Below are 17,857 nucleotides of genomic sequence, written 5' to 3'. Positions count from 1 at the left end.
CCACTGAAGGGACATCCAGAAGCCGCTGCAGCTCCCAGCGTGCTGGCCGCTTTGGTCCCTACACCACCTGTCCATCCGTCCGGCTCTCACCCACGCCACGGCCCCCTCCCCCCCGCCCCGGGGAACACAGGAACTCACATCCCCAAACCATTCCCTCGTCTGAGTCCAACCCCTGGGGGCTGGGGCCGTAGCCATGGGTGCTGAGTATCCCCTTCTGATCCTTTTCTCCGCTATTACCCCATCGACAAAAGCGTCATGTCTCTCACACACACCTTCGGCTCCAGGGTCAGGGTCAGTGTAGGCCTGCAGGTCATTTCCCTTTTCACTGGTGAGAGCGTGAATAGTGCCTACGCAGGCGGGGAACCAGGCTGGCTGAGGGCATGGGCACCGGGAGGGTCGTTGTAACCTGGAAACTCAGAGCTCCGGTATTTCGCTCTCACGATAGATAGCGCTGTCTCACAAAGAGGGACAACGGTTCTGTCCCCAAGAGAGGCGGCACAGGGCTGGTGTCTCAGGTCACCTCGCCCGGGCCTGGGCCGTCTGCTCTGACTGCCCTCTGACTGTGTGTGAGGCTCCAGCCTTGACCTTTGTGCCCTCATCTTCAAATGCCCGCCTGGTCACTTCCATTCTCACGCTCACACCCCAACGTGCACGCTGACACATGTTGGGTGGAACGCCCCGTGTGCCTTCCTCCCCAGCCTGCCCTCCCTCACAGCCACTCGGCCCCACCGGCCTCGACAGCGCTCACTCCCTTCTCCCCGCTGAGCCCCCCGGCGGCCCCTGGAGCGGTTAAGCCCCTCCCCCATCAGGGCCATAGCAGTAACCGTGGTCTCCCCCGTCCTTCCTGCCTGCCTCCTCAGGCAGGCTTCCCCGGCCACCCTGGGCCCGGTGGGTCCTGACGCTCCTGCCAGCCCCGCCCTGCCTCTTCGGTGACTCAGTTGGACTTTGGCACCAGGGCAATGCCAGGCGTCCCAGTCCCTGAGCGGGTCTGGCTGGTCTCCTCCAGCAGACCTGAGCTCCGGGGGAGCAGGGACTGCGCTGCCTCCCTCATAGCCATGTCTCTCTGCCTGGCCCCGGGCCCGGCGCTCCCGGGCCTGCCGACACTGCTGTGCTGTGTGAATGAATGAACGAACGGGTGAGTGGGTGGAGTGAGGGAGCGGAGGACATCCTGAGGAACATCAGAAGACACCGTCCTCAGGCGGGGACTGGCCCACAGCAGGGAGGGGAGGGGAGGGGAGACCTGACGTGGGCCTTCGTGTGTGTCGCTCACAGGGTCCCTCTCTGCACGGGCTCCGGCGTCACCGAAATCATCAACCCCAACTACATCGGCATGGGGCCCTTGGGGCACATGAAACAGGCCCTGTCCCCCGACCAGCAGCCCACGGCCTGGAGCTACGACCAGCCGCTCAAGGACCCCTCCCTGGGGCCTGGGTGGGGGGAGAGCCCTCCGACGCCGCCCTCCCAGCCGCCCGTATCGCCCAAGAAGTTTTCGTCCTCCACGGCCACCCGGGGCCCCTGCCCCAGGACGCAGGAGTCCAGGTGAGCGCACCGCCCCCCCCCAGGCCTGTCCCTTCCCCGGGCCCTTGCTGCTGGGGACCCAGCCCTGGGACGGCAGCTGCAGGGGGGCGGGGGCGGTGTCCGCTTCCATCCCTGACTCATCCCCGGGGCCTGGAACGCCACGGGCACCGGAGAAGGACTTGTCGTCCCACCCCGTGGGTGTGACTGGAAAGGCTTTTTAAATAGAGCATCTTAAAGATACTGTCAAGAAAGAGACTGTATTTTTTTTGCCTTGCATAAAAAAATGTGCACCCACGTTTTTGTGTGCATTCTACACGGGGTCATTATACCCGTGGACCGTACTCATTACACCCGTGCATAATATAGCGTATTTTTCCCTCAAAAATGTGGGCAAAAGAGTGCAAGTTATACACAGCACCATAGGGTGCCCTCGTGTTAAAACTACATTTATTGAAAAATGCGTTTCTAGAACCAGTGAACCCTCGGGCCGCTTGCCGCTCCCCGGAGGCCCCCAGGAGCCACGGTGGGGATGTCCGTGCGGAAGTCCCCCTGCAGCTGCAGTTCCCCTCTCTGCCCCCGGCCCCGCGCTGCCTGCTCCCCCGTGACCGTGCAGCTCTCCCCGCTCTGCTGTTAAGGGCTGTCGGGGAAAGGCCAGCCGAGGCCAGGAGAGGGCAGCTAGCCTGCAGAGAGGGAAGGGCTGGGGCCGTGAAACTTCGGGAAAAGGCAGGAGGTCAGAGAAGGCGGACCTGTGTCTAGAAGAACTACAGGTGTCGGTAGGGGCCGGGGGGGGGGGGGGGGGCGGGGAGCCAGGGAGGAGCCACGGCCGCCCGTCACGTGGGCACCGGAAGCCGGCAGACTCACTCAGCAGTATCATCGCGTGGAGCCGGGCGAGTTTCTAGCAGCCGCGCGTGGCAGAGGGAAATGAGAAGTCCCGGGGCAGAGCTCCACGGACAGCGACAGAAGATGCACAGAACAGCGCCGGCGTCTTGTTCCTTGGTGGCTGTCTTCGCTGTTTGTGACGCTTCGGGGGGCCACCCGTTCCTCTCTACGGACGGTTCTGTTTCTCGGTCGTGCTTTTGGTCCCTTACTGGGACCTAGGGACGGGAGTGTGGTCCGACAGCGTCGCCCTCTTCTCTCTGCTCCCGTCTTTGTCCAGAGGCAGTTTACAGTTTTATTCCTGAAGCTTTTCCTCTGGAAATAAATAGTAAAAGTGGACAGATGAGTGGCAGGGAGGAAGGTAGCTGGCGGGAGGGGGCCGGAGAGGATGAGGAGGGAGGCGTGCCCCGAGCCCACCGCGGCCCTCTCTGCGCCCCCAAGTTCAGAAGGTGTCGGCGGTGTTCAGGAGGAAGAAAGAACGAAAGCGAGGGTAGAGGCCACCGCGCTGGGCGCCGAGGTGCCCGTTTAGCAAAGCTGTCTCTTCGGCAGCCCAGGGAACCGGCCTGTGGACAACCTCCTGGAACAAGGGGACCATCTGAGTGGAGTGTTTCTCAGTTCCCAAAGTTAGCGTGTCTTTGTGCTGAACCAGTTGAGCGTAGCACACAGTTTGGAACGGGGCGGGGCGGGGGTGTTCCCTCCAGTTTCATGGGAGACCGCTTTAGAACGGGGACATCTGTGGGTAGGCCCTGCCCCAGGTGGTGTTTTAAGCTCACCGCTCACCTGGGGGGTGGGTTAGAGGAGTTAGCCCCCCCACCCCTGCCTGCAACCTGCTTAATTGTGCAGGCCCCGGCTCAGCCGGAGCTAAGGCTACGGGAAAGGGGGTGTCACCAGCCTCCTCCACATCACCCCACTATTCCCCTACACCCTAGTAGGATGACCGGCCATCCCGGTTTGCCCCAAGAATCCCACACCCCGGGGAACCCTGGAGTCCTGGGCGCACCTGCACAGCTGCTCGCCCTGGACCAAGGCCGTGTGGTTAGTCAGTCAGAAAGACGGCTGCTCCCAGGCCCTGCCGGCTGCCTCGCTGCTTTAGCCCCAACGCCAGCATCTGATGAGCCAACGCCGGCCTCCGAGAGGCGGAGTCCTTCTGCCGCGGGAAAGAGCTCTGTGCCCTGCATACTGGCTCGCTTACTCCACAGCCGTGGCCTGCGATGGGAGTCGGTTTCCTTTCACCTCTGGCCGTGGAACTAAGGCTTTTTCCATCTTTTTGTGGTTTTCCTAGCCTCCCCTGACCTGACCAAGCTTTCCCCTCGGGCAACGACAGCAGCCCCTCCCAGAGTGGGGACTGAGCTTTGGAACCCCCAGAAGGATTACATCCAGGGCCCCGTTCCCGGCCCCGCCCCTGATTCTCGGGGTGAACCCACTCATGGCTGGGTCGCCAAGAGTGGCTGTCAGGGGCCAGATTGCTCATTGTCCTTTTCTCCTTCTTACCTCTTCGCTAGAAGCTTCTGGTTGGCGCTGCTTGCACGCCCCTGCCCCTTCCTCCCTGGGCCAACTCACAGCCGAGGTCTTCGAGGATCCAGACCGAGGACAGAGGGTGGGCTGAGGGGTGGCTTTCCAAAGTCTTCTTTCAAGGCTCCGACAATCCTCATTATGCGACTGCTTCCAGGTCTTTCCAAAGGGGATTGAGCCAAAAACTGAGTCTGCAGTCGGGCCTCCATCGGCGAGTCCCCGAGGCCAGCCTCCCCCACGCCCCCTGTCATGCTGTCTCCTTGGCACCTGGGCAAGGATGCCATCTTGCCCTGTCCCCCCCAGCCCCCACTGTACTCCCCAAAGAGCCTGTTGACCTTGGCTGCTCAGCGCCTTTGAGCTGGGTGTCAGGACACGTTCTGTGGGTCAGAGGCAGCGTGGTCTGCAGTCAGTGGGTTCCCAGGGACCCACATTTTCTCCACAGCAGCCTCCTCCTTGCAGGAAGCAGGACCCAGAAGACCCCCCCCACCCCCAGGAGATTATGCCACTGGCCACAAAGTAAAATGGGTCCCCCTTCCTGGTGTTCCTGGTTCTCCTCCTTTGCTCGGCAGAAACCCCACTGTCTAGTAAGAGCCCCGAGAAATCAGGAGACCCGCAAACAGCGGCGTGTTCCACTCCTTCGGCCCACGACTGGGCGCTCCCTCCTGCCGTTCGTCAGCAGCAGGCCCACTGGCTCGCTGCTGGCTTCGTCCCTGGCTCCAGCTTCCCTGGGATTGCCCCTGTGACCACGGGGTTTTTTCCCCCACTCTAAGTGAGGCCAGGGAGGAACCGCAGTCCCCAGGACCCCGCTGGGGAGGGCACCGTGTCCGTCAGGAATGTGGGCCTCCTGAGTCCAGATTTTGTCCCGTTCGTGGCTGACTCCTTTGTCAGTGGCTCCTCCACGTCTGTTAAAGGAAACTCCTCGAACTGGGACCCTCAGGTAGCACAGATGGGGGCTGAGGGTGTCTGGTCACCTGTAAGTAAGGCTTCCGTTCCCCAGGGGTCAGAGCCGAATTTGCTAGAGACGTCAGAGAGGCTGCGGGATCCTTGGGGGCGGGGTGGGGACCAAGAGGGCAGGCCTGTAGCAGCAGCGGGGGGCAGGGCTGAGGAGGACCAGCTTGTCCCAAGAGGGCAGAGGGGCTGGTTTTGAATTGGTGGTGCCATGTGAGCCCACTCTTCCCTGTGAATAGGATTTTTTAAAATTTTTTCTTAAAGATTTTATTTATTTATTTTTAGAGAAGGGAAAGAGAGGGAGAAAAACATCAACGTTCAGTTGCCTCTTGTGCGCCCCCTACTGGGGACCCGGCCTGCAATCCAGGCATGTGCCTTGACTGGGAATTGAACCAGTGACCCTTTGCTTTGCAGTCTGGCGCTCAGTCCACTGAGCCACACCAGCCAGGGTCCTGTGAACAGTTTTTATAGGGGAAAAGGTCCAAGTGACAGTGGAGGTTACCTGTGTGATCATCAACTTACGAGTCACACAGCTTCTCTTCCTTTCATGTTTAATTTTGTTTTTAATTGAGATGAAACTCACGTAACATAGATTAATCATTTGAAAAGTGAGCAACTCGGTGGCATTCAGTGGTTCGCAACGTCGTGCAGCTGCCGCCTCCCTCCGCTGCCAAACATTTTTGCCAGCCCCTGAAGCAAACGCCATCGGCCCATGGGATTCCCCCCTGTCTCCTCTTTCTCCCACTGCAGGCCTGGTGACCTAGAACCTTTGCCTCAGGAGGAGCCCAAGCTGGCCAAGCCTGAGATGTTCGAGAACCCGCTGTACGGGTCTGTGAGCACTTTCCCCAAGCCGGCTCCCAGGAGAGAGCAGGAGTCTCCCAAGATGCTGAGGAAGGAGCCCCCACCGTGCCCAGACACAGGGTCCTTGTCGCCCAGCATCCTGCTCTCCAAAGCCCAGGAGGCCGAGTGCAGCAAGGGGGTGGGCAAGCCGGTGCCCACGCCCACGTCCTTCCTCAGTCCCACGCCCCGGCTCCGCTCCTTCACTTGCTCGACCTCAGCCGAGGGCCGGCCGGCCGCTGGGGACAAGAGCCAGGGGAAGGCCAAGGCCCCCGCCGGCGCCCCGGTCCCAGTGCCAGCCAAGAGGCCTGTCAAGCCTTCCAGGTCGGAGCAGAGCCAGCAGGCGCTGCCCACCCCGGCCCCGCGGCCGCCCCTCCCGGTCAAGAGCCCGGCAGTCCTGCACCTGCAGTACTCCAAGGGCCGCGACTACCGCGAGAACACCGAGCTCCCCTACCAGGGCAAGCACCGGCCCCCCGAGGACTCGCCGCTCAGCAGGGCTACCACGCAGGTGCGCTGGGGTGCGTGTGGGAGTGCGTGTGTGTGTGCACATGCAAGCGACACAACCACCATACTGAGGAGTGCATGCACTCAGGCTCATGTTTATGCATGTGCACATGTATGACAACCACTGTGTCCAGGACCTGTGTGCATGGGAGCTCCCGTGCATGCATGGACATGTGTGTGAATGTGCATGATCATGATAACCCAGCCCAGGAGTGGGTTCCAGTAAACAGTGGTGTTGGGAGCTGTTCCATGAGGAAGGGGTGGAGCCGGGATTTGAACCCTGGGCTGTCATGAAGGTCCCAGCTCCAAGAGTGAAAGGGTTATAGGAGGGACTGTGGATAAACTCTGAGCCCGCCCAGATCATTTACATGTCATTAGTCTTCGTACTGAAGATTTCCCAGGATTGTGGACACTTCAGGTGCACTGTTCCCTTCCTTTTTATAAAATAGTTTTCTTTTTTTCTTTTTTAAAGATTTTATTTATTTCTTTTTAGAGAGGGAATGGAAGGAGAAAGAAAGAGAGAGAAACATCAATGTGCGGTTGCTGGGGGTCATAGCCTACAACCCAGGCATGTACCCTGACTGGGGATCGAACCTGCGACACTTTGGTTCGCAGCCCACGCTCAATCCACTGAGCTACGCCAGCCAGGGCTTAAAATAGATTTCTTTTCGAGCAGAACTAACAGTGCTAATAAGACTGTGGAGCCCGACTGTGTTGGGTGTAAGTCCCCCGCGCCCACCTCCTGACCCTGTGCCTTGAGCCTCGGTTTACTCATCTATAAAAAGGGGGCTCTTAGGGGAGCCTGCCTCATAGGTTTGTGAGGAGGCTTCAGTTTTTTTGTACGCCATTACTCTATGCTGTAGCTGACATCTAAGTCGTGTGTGTGTGTGTGTGTGTGTGTGTGTGTGCCATGTGTACACACAACATGATGTGCACGCATTAGAATGTGCTTGAAGTACTTAGAGCCCAGTACTCAGTGTCGGCTCTCTTTAGCGCTCTGACGAAGGAACCCCGACCCAGCGCACCGTGTGCAGGGACCTGGGGACCCTCTGTCAGACCTGGCCCGGTGAGAATGCAACCCTGACTGACCCCTTCTGTCCTTGGCCCGCAGTGAAGCGCCCGGTGAGCTGCCAGCAAGACCAGAGCCCCAGGAGCCGCGCCCCGCTACTCCGACGCTCTCCTGGGACTTCCTGTCGGCCCCTCCTCCCCAGCTTCCTGTGCAGGGCCTCACTCTTTCCAGGAGAGGCCCTGCTCTTGCGCGACCAGTGGAGTGTGCCGGCTCCAGGACTCCGGGACTTGTCCCACATGCGGAGGTTGGAAGGAAAAGCGCACCTGGTGAGCGACGAGCCCCCGGCGCACCTGGGCCCCCAGCGCACCTGGGCCCCCAACTTGATCTCGGTACTTGGGACCCAAGAGCCTCGTTCCGGTCACTGCTTTTGAAGAAAGGAACTGAAATGCTGATTTCCGGGTGGAGATATAAATAATAATAATAATATTAATAATAATAATGGCTGTGTGTATCGAGCACTCACCGTGTGCCAGGCGCCTGCTAAGTGCTTCACAAACATTGTGAGTTGAGTCTTCTTCAGCCGACCAAAACCACGTTCCCGGACCCCCCAGTTCAGAACAGCACGTCCTGAGTGGTTTGGGCAAAGCATTAAAAATTAAGGCCGGTACCCTGCCGGAGTGACACAGGGCCCGGCCTGCAGGTGGCTGAAGAGTGAGTGCTCATTCAGGGTACAAGGAACCTGACCTTGTAGTTGTAGCTTCAGTGACAAAAACTGCTTTAGCTAGAGCCCCAGGGGTTTGGGCAGAGCTGGTGTCCAGCCCAGGGGTCTGCCTGGGTCCCCTCAGCTCTTATTTTGAAGGAGGAAAAGCAGCTCTGACTTTGGTGGGGAGGCCCAGCTTCAGCCCAGGCCTCCACCAGGCCCCGTTCCCCCCTCCCTGCCCTCCCTGCTGTGGGTGACCTCCACCAGGCCACAGGGTGAGCCAGGCCCCCCAGTGCTTGTCTCATCATGCTAATAATAGCAGAGCCTCCGCTGCTGCCCCTGCACCTGAGCTCCCCACCTGGCTGCCCGGGGCGGGGGGCGGGCTTCTCGGCGCCCGGCTCCCAGACGGCAGCCTTTTCTTCGAGCGCTCGTGGCTTTGGGCCCCGCTCCCTCCGTGACTAGAATAGGTCGGTGATGTCTTTCTTTGTGTTGCTTTTCCACGTAACAGAATTGATGTAGGAAACCAAACCCAGGAGGGTGTGTGTGTGTGTGTGTGTGTGTGTGTGTGTGTGAGTGCTGGAGACGGGACACACACCCCGTGTCCCCTCGTCGTGTGTCAGTCTGTGGGACCAATAAAGTGCCTTTCTCACCCAGCTCCCGTCCGTGTGGCAGTTCTTCCTGGCGCCCGACCACAGGCAGCGCCTCTAGGCCGTCTGGGCTGCGGAGCGGCGGCGGCGGGGGGGCAGGAGAGGGTGCTGAGGTTAACTGTGGCCATGGGCCGGCATTGTGCTGGCCAGAGGGGACCGCTCGGACCCAGCCTGAAGTTCCGCCCGAGCCCAGAATGCCTGCAGATGTCACGCGTGTCTGCGTGACTCGGGGCACCTGCAGCCACCCCAATTCTGCCAGTGTCATCCCCTCGCTCACCACCTGCTGTCCTGCACGCCCACGTTCCTCACGGCTTGTGGAAGTGTTGGTCGCTAAGCTCCAACGACAACACATATAAACAACGCTCGGGTCGCAGGCCTCCGGCTCCCAGCGTTCTCGGGCAGCTTGCCCTGTCCACGGGTTAGGGAGAGGCCCCCAGCCCAAGGGGCCAGTGCGGGTGCTGCTTGGCTTCGCCCAGTGTGCCCTGGGGGCCTTGGCCTGGGCTGCCGTCCCCCCCACCTCCAGCTCCTTGGCCCCTGCTCCGGTTGAGACGCCACACAGAGCTTAAAGGAGCGGTGCTCTGGGCAGCCACGGGGCAGCCCGCTCACTGCCCTTCAGCAGTGGCCCCTGGAGACTGGCAGAGACAGGATGGGGCAGCCGCTGCAACCTCAGCCCCTCCCCCGCTCAGACAGGATGCCCGAGCCCGCAGGCTCCCTTCCTGGTCCCCACACACAGAGCCTGACCAAAGTCCCTCGGCACCAGCCTTCTGATGTCATAGGCCGAGGGCCGGGGTGGAGGCACAGCTTGAGATGCCCTGACCTCCTTTAAGCCGATCCCCCAACATCCATCATCTGCCCCTGAGGAGCAGGGCATGGATACCTGGGAGCCCAGTGGCTGCCTGGGTGGGCTGGCATGCAGGGGGGCGAGAGCAGAGAGCTCGAGCTCCCGCCCCCACCCAGAACGGACCTCAGGTCCTCCGCGCCATTTCTGGGGTGAGTGGCAGAGTGGGGTGCACGCTGGGTTCCCTGTCACCTTCGGTCCTGAGCTCCGGGGGCCTGAGCGAGCTCAGTGCCCCTCGTGCCTCTCGCCGAGGCTCCAACACAGGTGCAGCCACGCAGGACCCCGACTTTCTCTCATTTACCCTTTATTCTGATTCTTTCTTTCCTTTGACTCAAACTGGCTGCACCGAGCACCCCGACTCACCCACCTCCCTCTCCCTTGCTGCATCGTTAAGCCCTCAGGACAATGAGGTTCTGGTCAGCATCCAGCAGCCTTAGGAACAGGCTCCTGGGTCCGTTGGCTATAGAGGCAGATTTTCAATCAAACGAAAGACTGTGTCTTGGCCTCAGTGGTGCTTTAGCTCCAGACCTGGGAAAGAGGAACAATCCCCAAAACAGGCCCTGGCGGAGCTGCACAGAGCCGCTCCGTGGCTGAGGTCGGGACCAGACGCGGTGAAGGATCGGCTGGCCACCCGCCGCCCCAGCACCAGCCCGTCTGTAGAGGCCGTGACCTTTACCCCATTAGTCACTGTGATTGATGATGTTTTCCCTCTGTCATCCACCCCCTGGAAGCCTTCGGGGCCAGGTCTTCAAGCATGAGCTGCCTGTGACTCCGGGCACGGCACCATCTCCTCAAGAAATCTTCTCTCTTGGCTGCAAACTCCTGTTGGTGTCGCCTCGGGTTTTGAGGCCCGCAGGTGAACGGCCCCCTTCCGCTGGGCAGCACAGGCTGTGCGAACGCCAGCCAGACTCCGCCTGTCAGCTGACGGACGGCAGGGCCCACCGCAGCGCCTGGGACCGGGGGCAACCCTGGGAGACTTGAGAAACTCTCCCCCTTGTCCTTTTAACCGTCCAGCCCTGCGCCCACTCCTCGAGGTCTCTGAGCACCTCGGTCCCCGAGTTCCGGTTGCCACTGTCCACTGGGGCCCACTCCAGCCAGACTCCTCTGCCATCCCTGCTTTGCTCCCCGTCCTGGGCCTCCCAATCACCCCTACAGCAGGATGAGGAGGGACCCCAGAAACTGCCACCTGTTTACCACCAACGTTACAGACAGTCCCCGACTTAGGGTGGTTCGGTGGTGAAACTTAGGATTCTCTGACTGCACAAAGGTGTGGAAATGATACACATTTAGTAGGAAATGTGCTTCTGATCTTGAATCCTGATCTGTCCCATGGCCAGAGACACGGGGGCCAGCCGCAGCTCCCAGCCAGGTGCGCGACCTCAGGGGTAAGTAGCCGCTGCTGCTGTGTTGCTTGTGGCTTTTGGGTGTTGCATTCTGAGCACCTTCAAGGTGGGCGAGGCGAAGCTGTGGCATTCAGTAGGTGAGGGGTATTAAATGCACCTTCAACCTATGATATTTTTTAAAAGATTTTATTCATTTTTAGAAAGAAGGGAAGGGAAGGAGAAAGAGACAAACATCCATCAGTTGCCTCTTACACGTGCCCCACTGGGGACCGAACCCACAACCTAGGCATGTGCCCAGACCAGGAGCTGAACCAGCAACTTTTCAGTTTGCAAGACAACTCCCAACCGGCTGAGCCACACTGGCCAGGGCTTGACTTGTGATGTTTGCAATTTGCAAAGGATTTGGGGGGATATAACCCCACTGTAGGTCGGGGAGCATCTGTATTTTATGCCAGCTTTTCCTCGCCAGCTTCCTAAACCAAGCAGGCGGACTGTTGAACGAGCCCTCCTCACCAAGGGCCCCCCACTCCTGAGACTGCAGAGGCTGCTACAATTACTTGTTTTAAGAAGCAATTTTTTCCTCCTCTGCGTGATTCCCTGAACGCAGGTTTTGTGCCGACAGGAAGGTGCTGATCTGCAGTGGCTATTCCCTAGCAGCAGCTGGCTGGGCCCGGGCATCCCCACCCTCCCCGGCATCCCCTCTGGCCTGGAGGGCCACTCCCCAGGGACACTCAGCCTGCAGGCTCCTCCTCCTTCCTGGGCTCCAGTTCTCTTTCCGCCCGGATAGGAGGGAAATTAGGGAGCCTTTCAGAGGAGCGCACTCCCACAGCTACCTTCCCTAAGCCCAGCCCACAGGTTCTCCCTTCGCGGGTCCTTAAAATAGCTCCTTTCTCTCCCCAAACTGATTTCCATGGAGACCCAGCTCTCTGGGGGCAGAAGCATGCTCCAGGCAGCAAGCCCGCGCCCCAGGCTTCCCTCCAGCCGGAAGGGAGCCTCTGGGAGGCAAACGCCTGGTCTCACCCACGGAGACCCCCCAACCCCCAAGGACCCTTGTGGGGGCGTCTGCTCCAGGCCAGAACAGCACGGGCCGGGAGAGGCCAGGACGGTCACCGCCCTGTTCTGTCCCCTCTGGGTGGCTGTCTGCGCCCATCAGCTCTCTCTCAGGCCACAGCCCAGGCTTGTCTGCCCCTGTATCCTGGCCTCATCCCCTCAGCATGCGCCTGTTGACGGCTCGTTCCGGGCCTTGGGAGTCCGCGCATTCAGGAAGGAGGCCACGGGCGGGGCAGAGGTGGCACAGCCTGGGCTGCGGGGTCAGACAGAATGGGGTTTAACTGTCTCGTTTGCCATTTCCTAAAAGCATGAACTCACACAGGGCACTGAGGTGTTCTGAGCCTCAGCATCCTCATCTCCAAAGGGGGGAGCGGGGTGCCCTGCGCAGGGTGTGGTTGTGCGACCCCGTGAGCCCTGCAGAGACTCGCTGGGCTGGCCTGGCCTGTGGCACCCGCACTGGCACTGCAGCCCCGCCCTCCCCTGGAACTCTGACGGGGGTGGGGAAGGCCCGGGGCAACCCTGAGGGGGGCAAGGCTGGAGGTGCCTGAGCAGGGCCTTAGGGCTCTGTGGGAGGGTCCCGGCAGGAGGCAGGTAAAGGCCTCCCAGGTGTGGGCAAGGCCCTGACACAGGCAAGGCCTGGCACAGAAATCAAGGGGCAGGTTGAGGCTGGGAAAGCCTTCAAGACATGGGGCGTTGAGGGGCTAGTTGAGGCCAGGTGAACTAGTTGAAGCCAAGGAGAAGCTAGCTGAGGCCAGAGAAATCAGTTGAGTTTAAGGGCACTAGTTAGGGCCGGGGGCCTAGCTGAAGGGGGTAGCTGAGACGGGGTGGGGTTGGGGGTTGGTTGGATTGCTTTAGTCACAAGATCAGAGCCTCTCAGGTAGCCTGAGCCGGAGGCAGTGAACCCTGGGGACACGCAGGAAGTGCTCGCACAGGGACCAGCTGTGCTTCCCGGTGGAAGGGGTGGCAGTGCCGGCCAGTGCTCCTCGCCATTCCGACGCGGTGGCAACTGGGGACCCACACGGAGGCTCTGGGCCCTCGGCAGTTCTGCACCAGCCTATCCCCATAGGGCTCGGCACCAGCACTCCTGTCTCTCCCTCCGCCGGCTCCTTCCGTCTTCCCTCGCCGAGTAAGTGACTCACGGCCCATGCGTCCTCCCGCAGGACTCGAGCGGACAGTGACAGGCTGCTCTGTGCTCAGGAAGGCCCACACTAGGGTGAGGCAGGTGAGGTGCCGGGCACAAAAGGGAAGGGGCGCTCACTCTCAGGTGCCCACCTGAGCTTGCACGGTCTTACATGTGGCACCCCAGTGCCTCACTGGCCTCACCCCAGCCCCGGCCTGCAGAGCAGGTTGTGGGGGGCAGCCCTGGATGCCAGGAGGAGCTGCATTCCTGTGAATGACAAGGGGCCATGCTCCGCAGCCCTGGCAAAAAGCGGGCAGGGGTGGGGGGCAGACAGGTAACATCCTCCTTTGCATGATGTGGAACTGAGTTTTTGTGCATGGGATGTAAACTGAATCTTCATGCCAACTTCCAGCTTATCCCCAGAAACTGTCTTGCTCCAGTTCTTTTTTATTTTTTTTATTTTTAAAGATTTTATTTATTTATTTTTAGAGAGGGAAGGGAGGGGGGGAGAGAGAGAGAGAGAGAGAGACAAAGAGAGAGAGAGAGAGAGAGAAACATCAATGTGCGGTTGCTGGGGGTCATGGCCTGCAACCCAGGCATGTGCCCTGACTGGGAATCGAACCTGCAACACTTTGGTTCACAGCCCACGCTCAATCCACTGAGCTACGCCAGCCAGGGCCTTCCAGTTCTTTTTTAAAGATTTATTCATTAATTTGAGAGAGAGAGAAGGGAAGGGAGAAACACACACACATATACACGTCTAAGAAGAAAAGACAGACAGCAGATACCGGACAGAGGTGTTACCGCAGCTATGGTAACTAACTACACCCGAGGACGTAAATGAGAACACTCCCGAGATAAATAAAAAGATAGGAAATCAAGCAGAGAAATAGACACTTCTAAAGATCAACTCAGAATGCCAGTCCCAGTGAAAATATTCTTCAAAAACAAAGCTGAAATAAAGACATTTTTGAGATCCAAGAAAACCGAGAGAACTTGCTTGTGCCGGACCTGCTACAGAAATGCTGAAGGAATGGTTTCACGCCGGTGGGCTATGGTCATAGGCAGAAACTCAGCTGTTTGGGAAGACATGGAAAGCACTGGAAATGGTAAATCTGTGGATAAATATAAAAGACTTTTTCTCTTAATTTCTTTGAACCGTGATTGTGAAAAGCAAGAGTGATAACGTGTTGCTGTGGTATTTGTGATGTGTGCAGTGGGAAAGGGAGCTATGTGATTCCCCACTGTTCATGGAATGGGGCAGTATTAAGTCTGAATAGACGCGCTACATTGAAAATGTGTGTTTTGATCTCTGGAGCAACCGCCGCAGAAGGGGATTCTTGGGGACCCGGGCTTCTTCCAGTGGCCTCTGCTCCCACATTCGTGTTTCCTGCTTGCGCCTGGCCCTTGACCCTCGTCTGCCCCCTGCTGGGCCCCGCCCAATGCCCTCCTCGCTCCACAAACCACCACCGACGGAGTCCCTGTGTAAGAGAGACTTCCGTGAAAATTGGGGCAATCGATTGTTACTGTGGAATATCACAGCCACAAGTGACAAATAACTGTTTGACGTCTTTATTCTTGAAGGTCTTCCGTCCCCTGGCCACCGCCCGTTCCTCTCTCAGGGGCCGCACTGGCCTTCGCTCCGTGAGAACCCTTCCCAGCCTCACCACTGCGTCCCCTCGAGCAGCCCAGGCCGGCTCTCCATCTCTTTCAGAACCCGTCCTGGCCAGGCCTCGGGGGTTGTCACGTCCCAGGAGCCACCACCCTCCGAGATGCTGTGCTGCAGAGGGACAGCTTTCTCCCTGAAAATCTCCACTCCCAGCTCTTTAACCACTTCTCCTCGCTCCTGCACGTGGGTGAACTTCCGAGCTGTCTGCTGGCCCCCTTCTCTGTTCAACAGAGCTGTGAGCACCGTACCCCAGACGTGCCTCAACCCACTCCCCGGGCCGGGCTGTGGAGCCAAGCACGCGCCTTGGAGACCTCCACCCCCACCCCCGATGGCTGCTGCACTGTGGTACCCGCCTGGGGCCTCCCCCCTCGTGGCTCATTTGCTCACCCACAATATAAATGTAGTAAGCCCTCCCGTGTGCAGGGCACGCAGTGCCTGTCGTATTACACACAGAGCTCGCCCTGAGACTTTTTCAGAAGAAGACTGCTAAGAGGGTAAAAAGTCTTGTCTCCGGGCCATCTTCTCATTACTGAGAAACACCGGGCTACCCAAAGGCCCGCTTACGAAACCCAAGTCTGGTGGGGAAAGATGTTCAACATCACAAATTAGAACCTCCATGCAAACTTGCAATGCGAAATTACAACCACAATGAGATAGGACCTCCAACCTGTCGGAATGGCCGTCGTCAATAATCCAACAGACGAATGGCGGTGAGGACGTGGAGCAAAGGGACCCCTCATGCACTGCTGGGGGGGATGCAAATTGGTCCAGCCACTGCGGAGAAGAGTATGGAGGTTCCTCATAAAAAAAATTAAAAATAGAACTACCACATGACTCAGCAATTCCGCTTCTGGGGGGTTATTTATCTGAAGAAATCCAAAATATTAATTCAAAAAATATATGCACCCCTCTGTTCACTGAAGCAATGTTTGCAATAGCCAAGGCGTGGAAGCAACCTAAGTGTCCATCGATAGATGAATGGATAAAGAAGCTGCAGTACATTTGTACGATGGAATGTCACTCAGCCATAAAAAGAATGGAATCTTACCTTTTGTGACAGCATGGATGGACCTAAAGGGTATTATGCTGAGTGAAGAAAGTCAGAGCAAGACAAATACCATATGATTTCACTTATACGTTGCATCTGAAAATCAAAGTAAATGAAAAAACAAAACAGACAAACTACTAGGTACAGAGAACACAGGGATGGTTGCCAGATGGGACGGGGACTGGCGGATGGCTGGAAAAGAGGAAAGGATTAAGAAGTATAAGTTGAGGCCCTGGCTGGCATAGCTCAGTGGATTGAGCGCGGGCTTCGAACCAAAGCATCACAGGTTCGATTCCCAGTCAGGGTACATGCCTGGGTTGCAGGCCACAGCCCCCAGCAACCACATATTGATGTTTCTCTCTCTCTCTCTCTCCCTCCATTCCCTCTCTAAAAATAAATAAATAAAACCTTTGAAAATAAAAATTTTTTAAAAATTGAAGACCCTAAAACTTAAAAAAAAAAAAAGAAGTACAAATTGTAGTTACGAAATAGTCACAGGGATGTAAAGTACAGCAAAGGGGAGACAGTCAGTAATACTGTAATAACTTAAAAAAAAAAAAAAGAAAAGAATCCCAAGTCTGAATGTAAAAGTATTATTCCAGTTGTCTTTTGATGTATAACAAACCACCCAAGAAGTTAGTGGCTTAAAACAGCGGTGACACTCTCTTTGCTCACAGATCTGCAGCTTGGGCGGGGCTTGAACCCTCGATCACTGGGTGGGCTTGCACCACCTGGAGGTCCATTCGTTCCCAGGTCTGGTGGCGGGTGTTGGCTGTCAGCCGGAACACCTGTGGCCGCACCGCTGCAGTCACACAGGGTCACGTGTGCTGTCCTCTGCCTGAAGGAAGCCCACGTTCCAGGGGAAGGGAAGTAGACTCCGCCTTCTGATGGGAGACCGGTCAGAGAACTCGCAGACGTGTTTTAAAACCCAGTTGGGGGAGAGAAATGGTGACCGTAACTGATGGGCAGCCGGGGGAGGAGTCGTACTGCCCGACACAGAGAAAGCTCCTGTAAACTCCTCACTGTCACCTCTCTCCCCAAGATCCGCGTGTCCACCCTGCGCTGCAGCCCTCAGCTCCCCTGCTTTCTCCATCTCCTCCCCTCCCCTCTCCACCCACCTCTATTTCCCTCTCTGTCCCAGTTCCTGCAATCCCACCCCCAGTTTTTGATCAAGTTGAGTTTAGGTTTTCGTGTTTTCCCTTTCGCCATGGCCCATCTCCATCAGCTTCCTCAGCGGAACCAGCAGTCTTTTGTCCTAGGGAAGGTAGGAGGGGTAGGCAGTCCCCTTTAATATTCTCATGTATACGTGTGTGTGGGTGGATTTGCATATTGCATACGAGGTCTGGCTAGAAAAAGCCCATTCATTGTGAACATAACGAGAACTGTTTGCACGACATTGATGTGACCTGGCGGCCCAGGAGAGTGGCCCGGAATGTGCATATGTGAACAATGACGACTTCACTGTACTAGTCGGTGGGGGTGGTACGTGCCACTGTGTGAGGATGTGGCCGTCACATCCAAAATGACTGAGCGAGCACAGCAACAAATCTGCATCAAATTTTGCCTTAAGTTAAACATTCCTCTGTGGAAATTATTTAGATGGCTCGGAAGGCCACGGCTATGGGCAACTGGTGATTGGCAGCTTCATCACGACCACACGCCTGCTCACATATCATATCTCGTGCAGAGTTTTTTGGTGAAACATCAAATCACCCAGGTGACTCAGCCCTCCTACAGCCCAGATCTGGGGCCCTGTGACTTCTGGCTTTTCCTGAAACTAAAATCACCTTTGAAAGGGATGGGATTTTGGACCATCTATGACACAGGGGGCAAACACAAGGCCCGTGGGCCGAATCCAGCCCTCCACCTGGTTTTATCCAGCCCAGCACCCTGTTTCTACCCAGCGGCAATGCCGAGCTCCTGGCCCCTAGTTAAGAAGTAGTTACACGTGTACAGCCCTAAAGTTACATTTGGCCCTTTGAAGGCAACCGCGAGGCTGATGTGGCCCCCAGTGAACATGAGTCTGACTCCCCTGGTATGAGATTCAGGAAAATACAACGGGGCAGCTGACGGCAATTGGGAGAACTGTGTGAGGTCCCCAGGGGCCTACTTTGAAAGCAACTGAGGCATCATTGTTCTCTGTACAATGTTTCTTGTATCTTGTAGCTTCTTAATAAATCTCTATTTTTCTTATTACATGGGTAGATACCTTCTGGACAGACCATCATATATTTGCAG

The 17,857-nt window shown here is 57.6% G+C and overlaps 1 protein-coding gene across 2 annotated transcripts in view; it reads left to right on the top strand.

The window, feature by feature from the left end:
• Positions 1–8,560, top strand: part of INPP5D (inositol polyphosphate-5-phosphatase D) — a 107,456-nt gene extending 98,896 nt beyond the window's left edge. The window contains exons 25-27 of one of the 2 annotated variants that reach the window (XM_036022692.1): positions 1,273–1,539; positions 5,605–6,199; positions 7,307–8,560. In XM_036022692.1, the coding sequence (XP_035878585.1) occupies positions 1,273–1,539; positions 5,605–6,199; positions 7,307–7,309 (865 nt within the window). In that variant the 3' untranslated portion in view covers positions 7,310–8,560. Of the gene's footprint in view, positions 1–1,272; positions 1,540–5,604; positions 6,200–6,871; positions 7,030–7,306 lie in introns of those variants that run through there. The other variant, XM_036022691.1, reaches the window with a different exon arrangement.
• The last annotated feature ends 9,297 nt before the right edge of the window (positions 8,561–17,857 follow it).

Source organism: Phyllostomus discolor, chromosome 4 (assembly GCF_004126475.2).
Source record: "Phyllostomus discolor isolate MPI-MPIP mPhyDis1 chromosome 4, mPhyDis1.pri.v3, whole genome shotgun sequence".
Lineage (NCBI taxonomy): Eukaryota > Metazoa > Chordata > Mammalia > Chiroptera > Phyllostomidae > Phyllostomus > Phyllostomus discolor.
The sequence above is the reverse complement of the archived record's forward strand: the minus strand, read 5'-3'. Positions and strand labels throughout refer to the sequence as shown.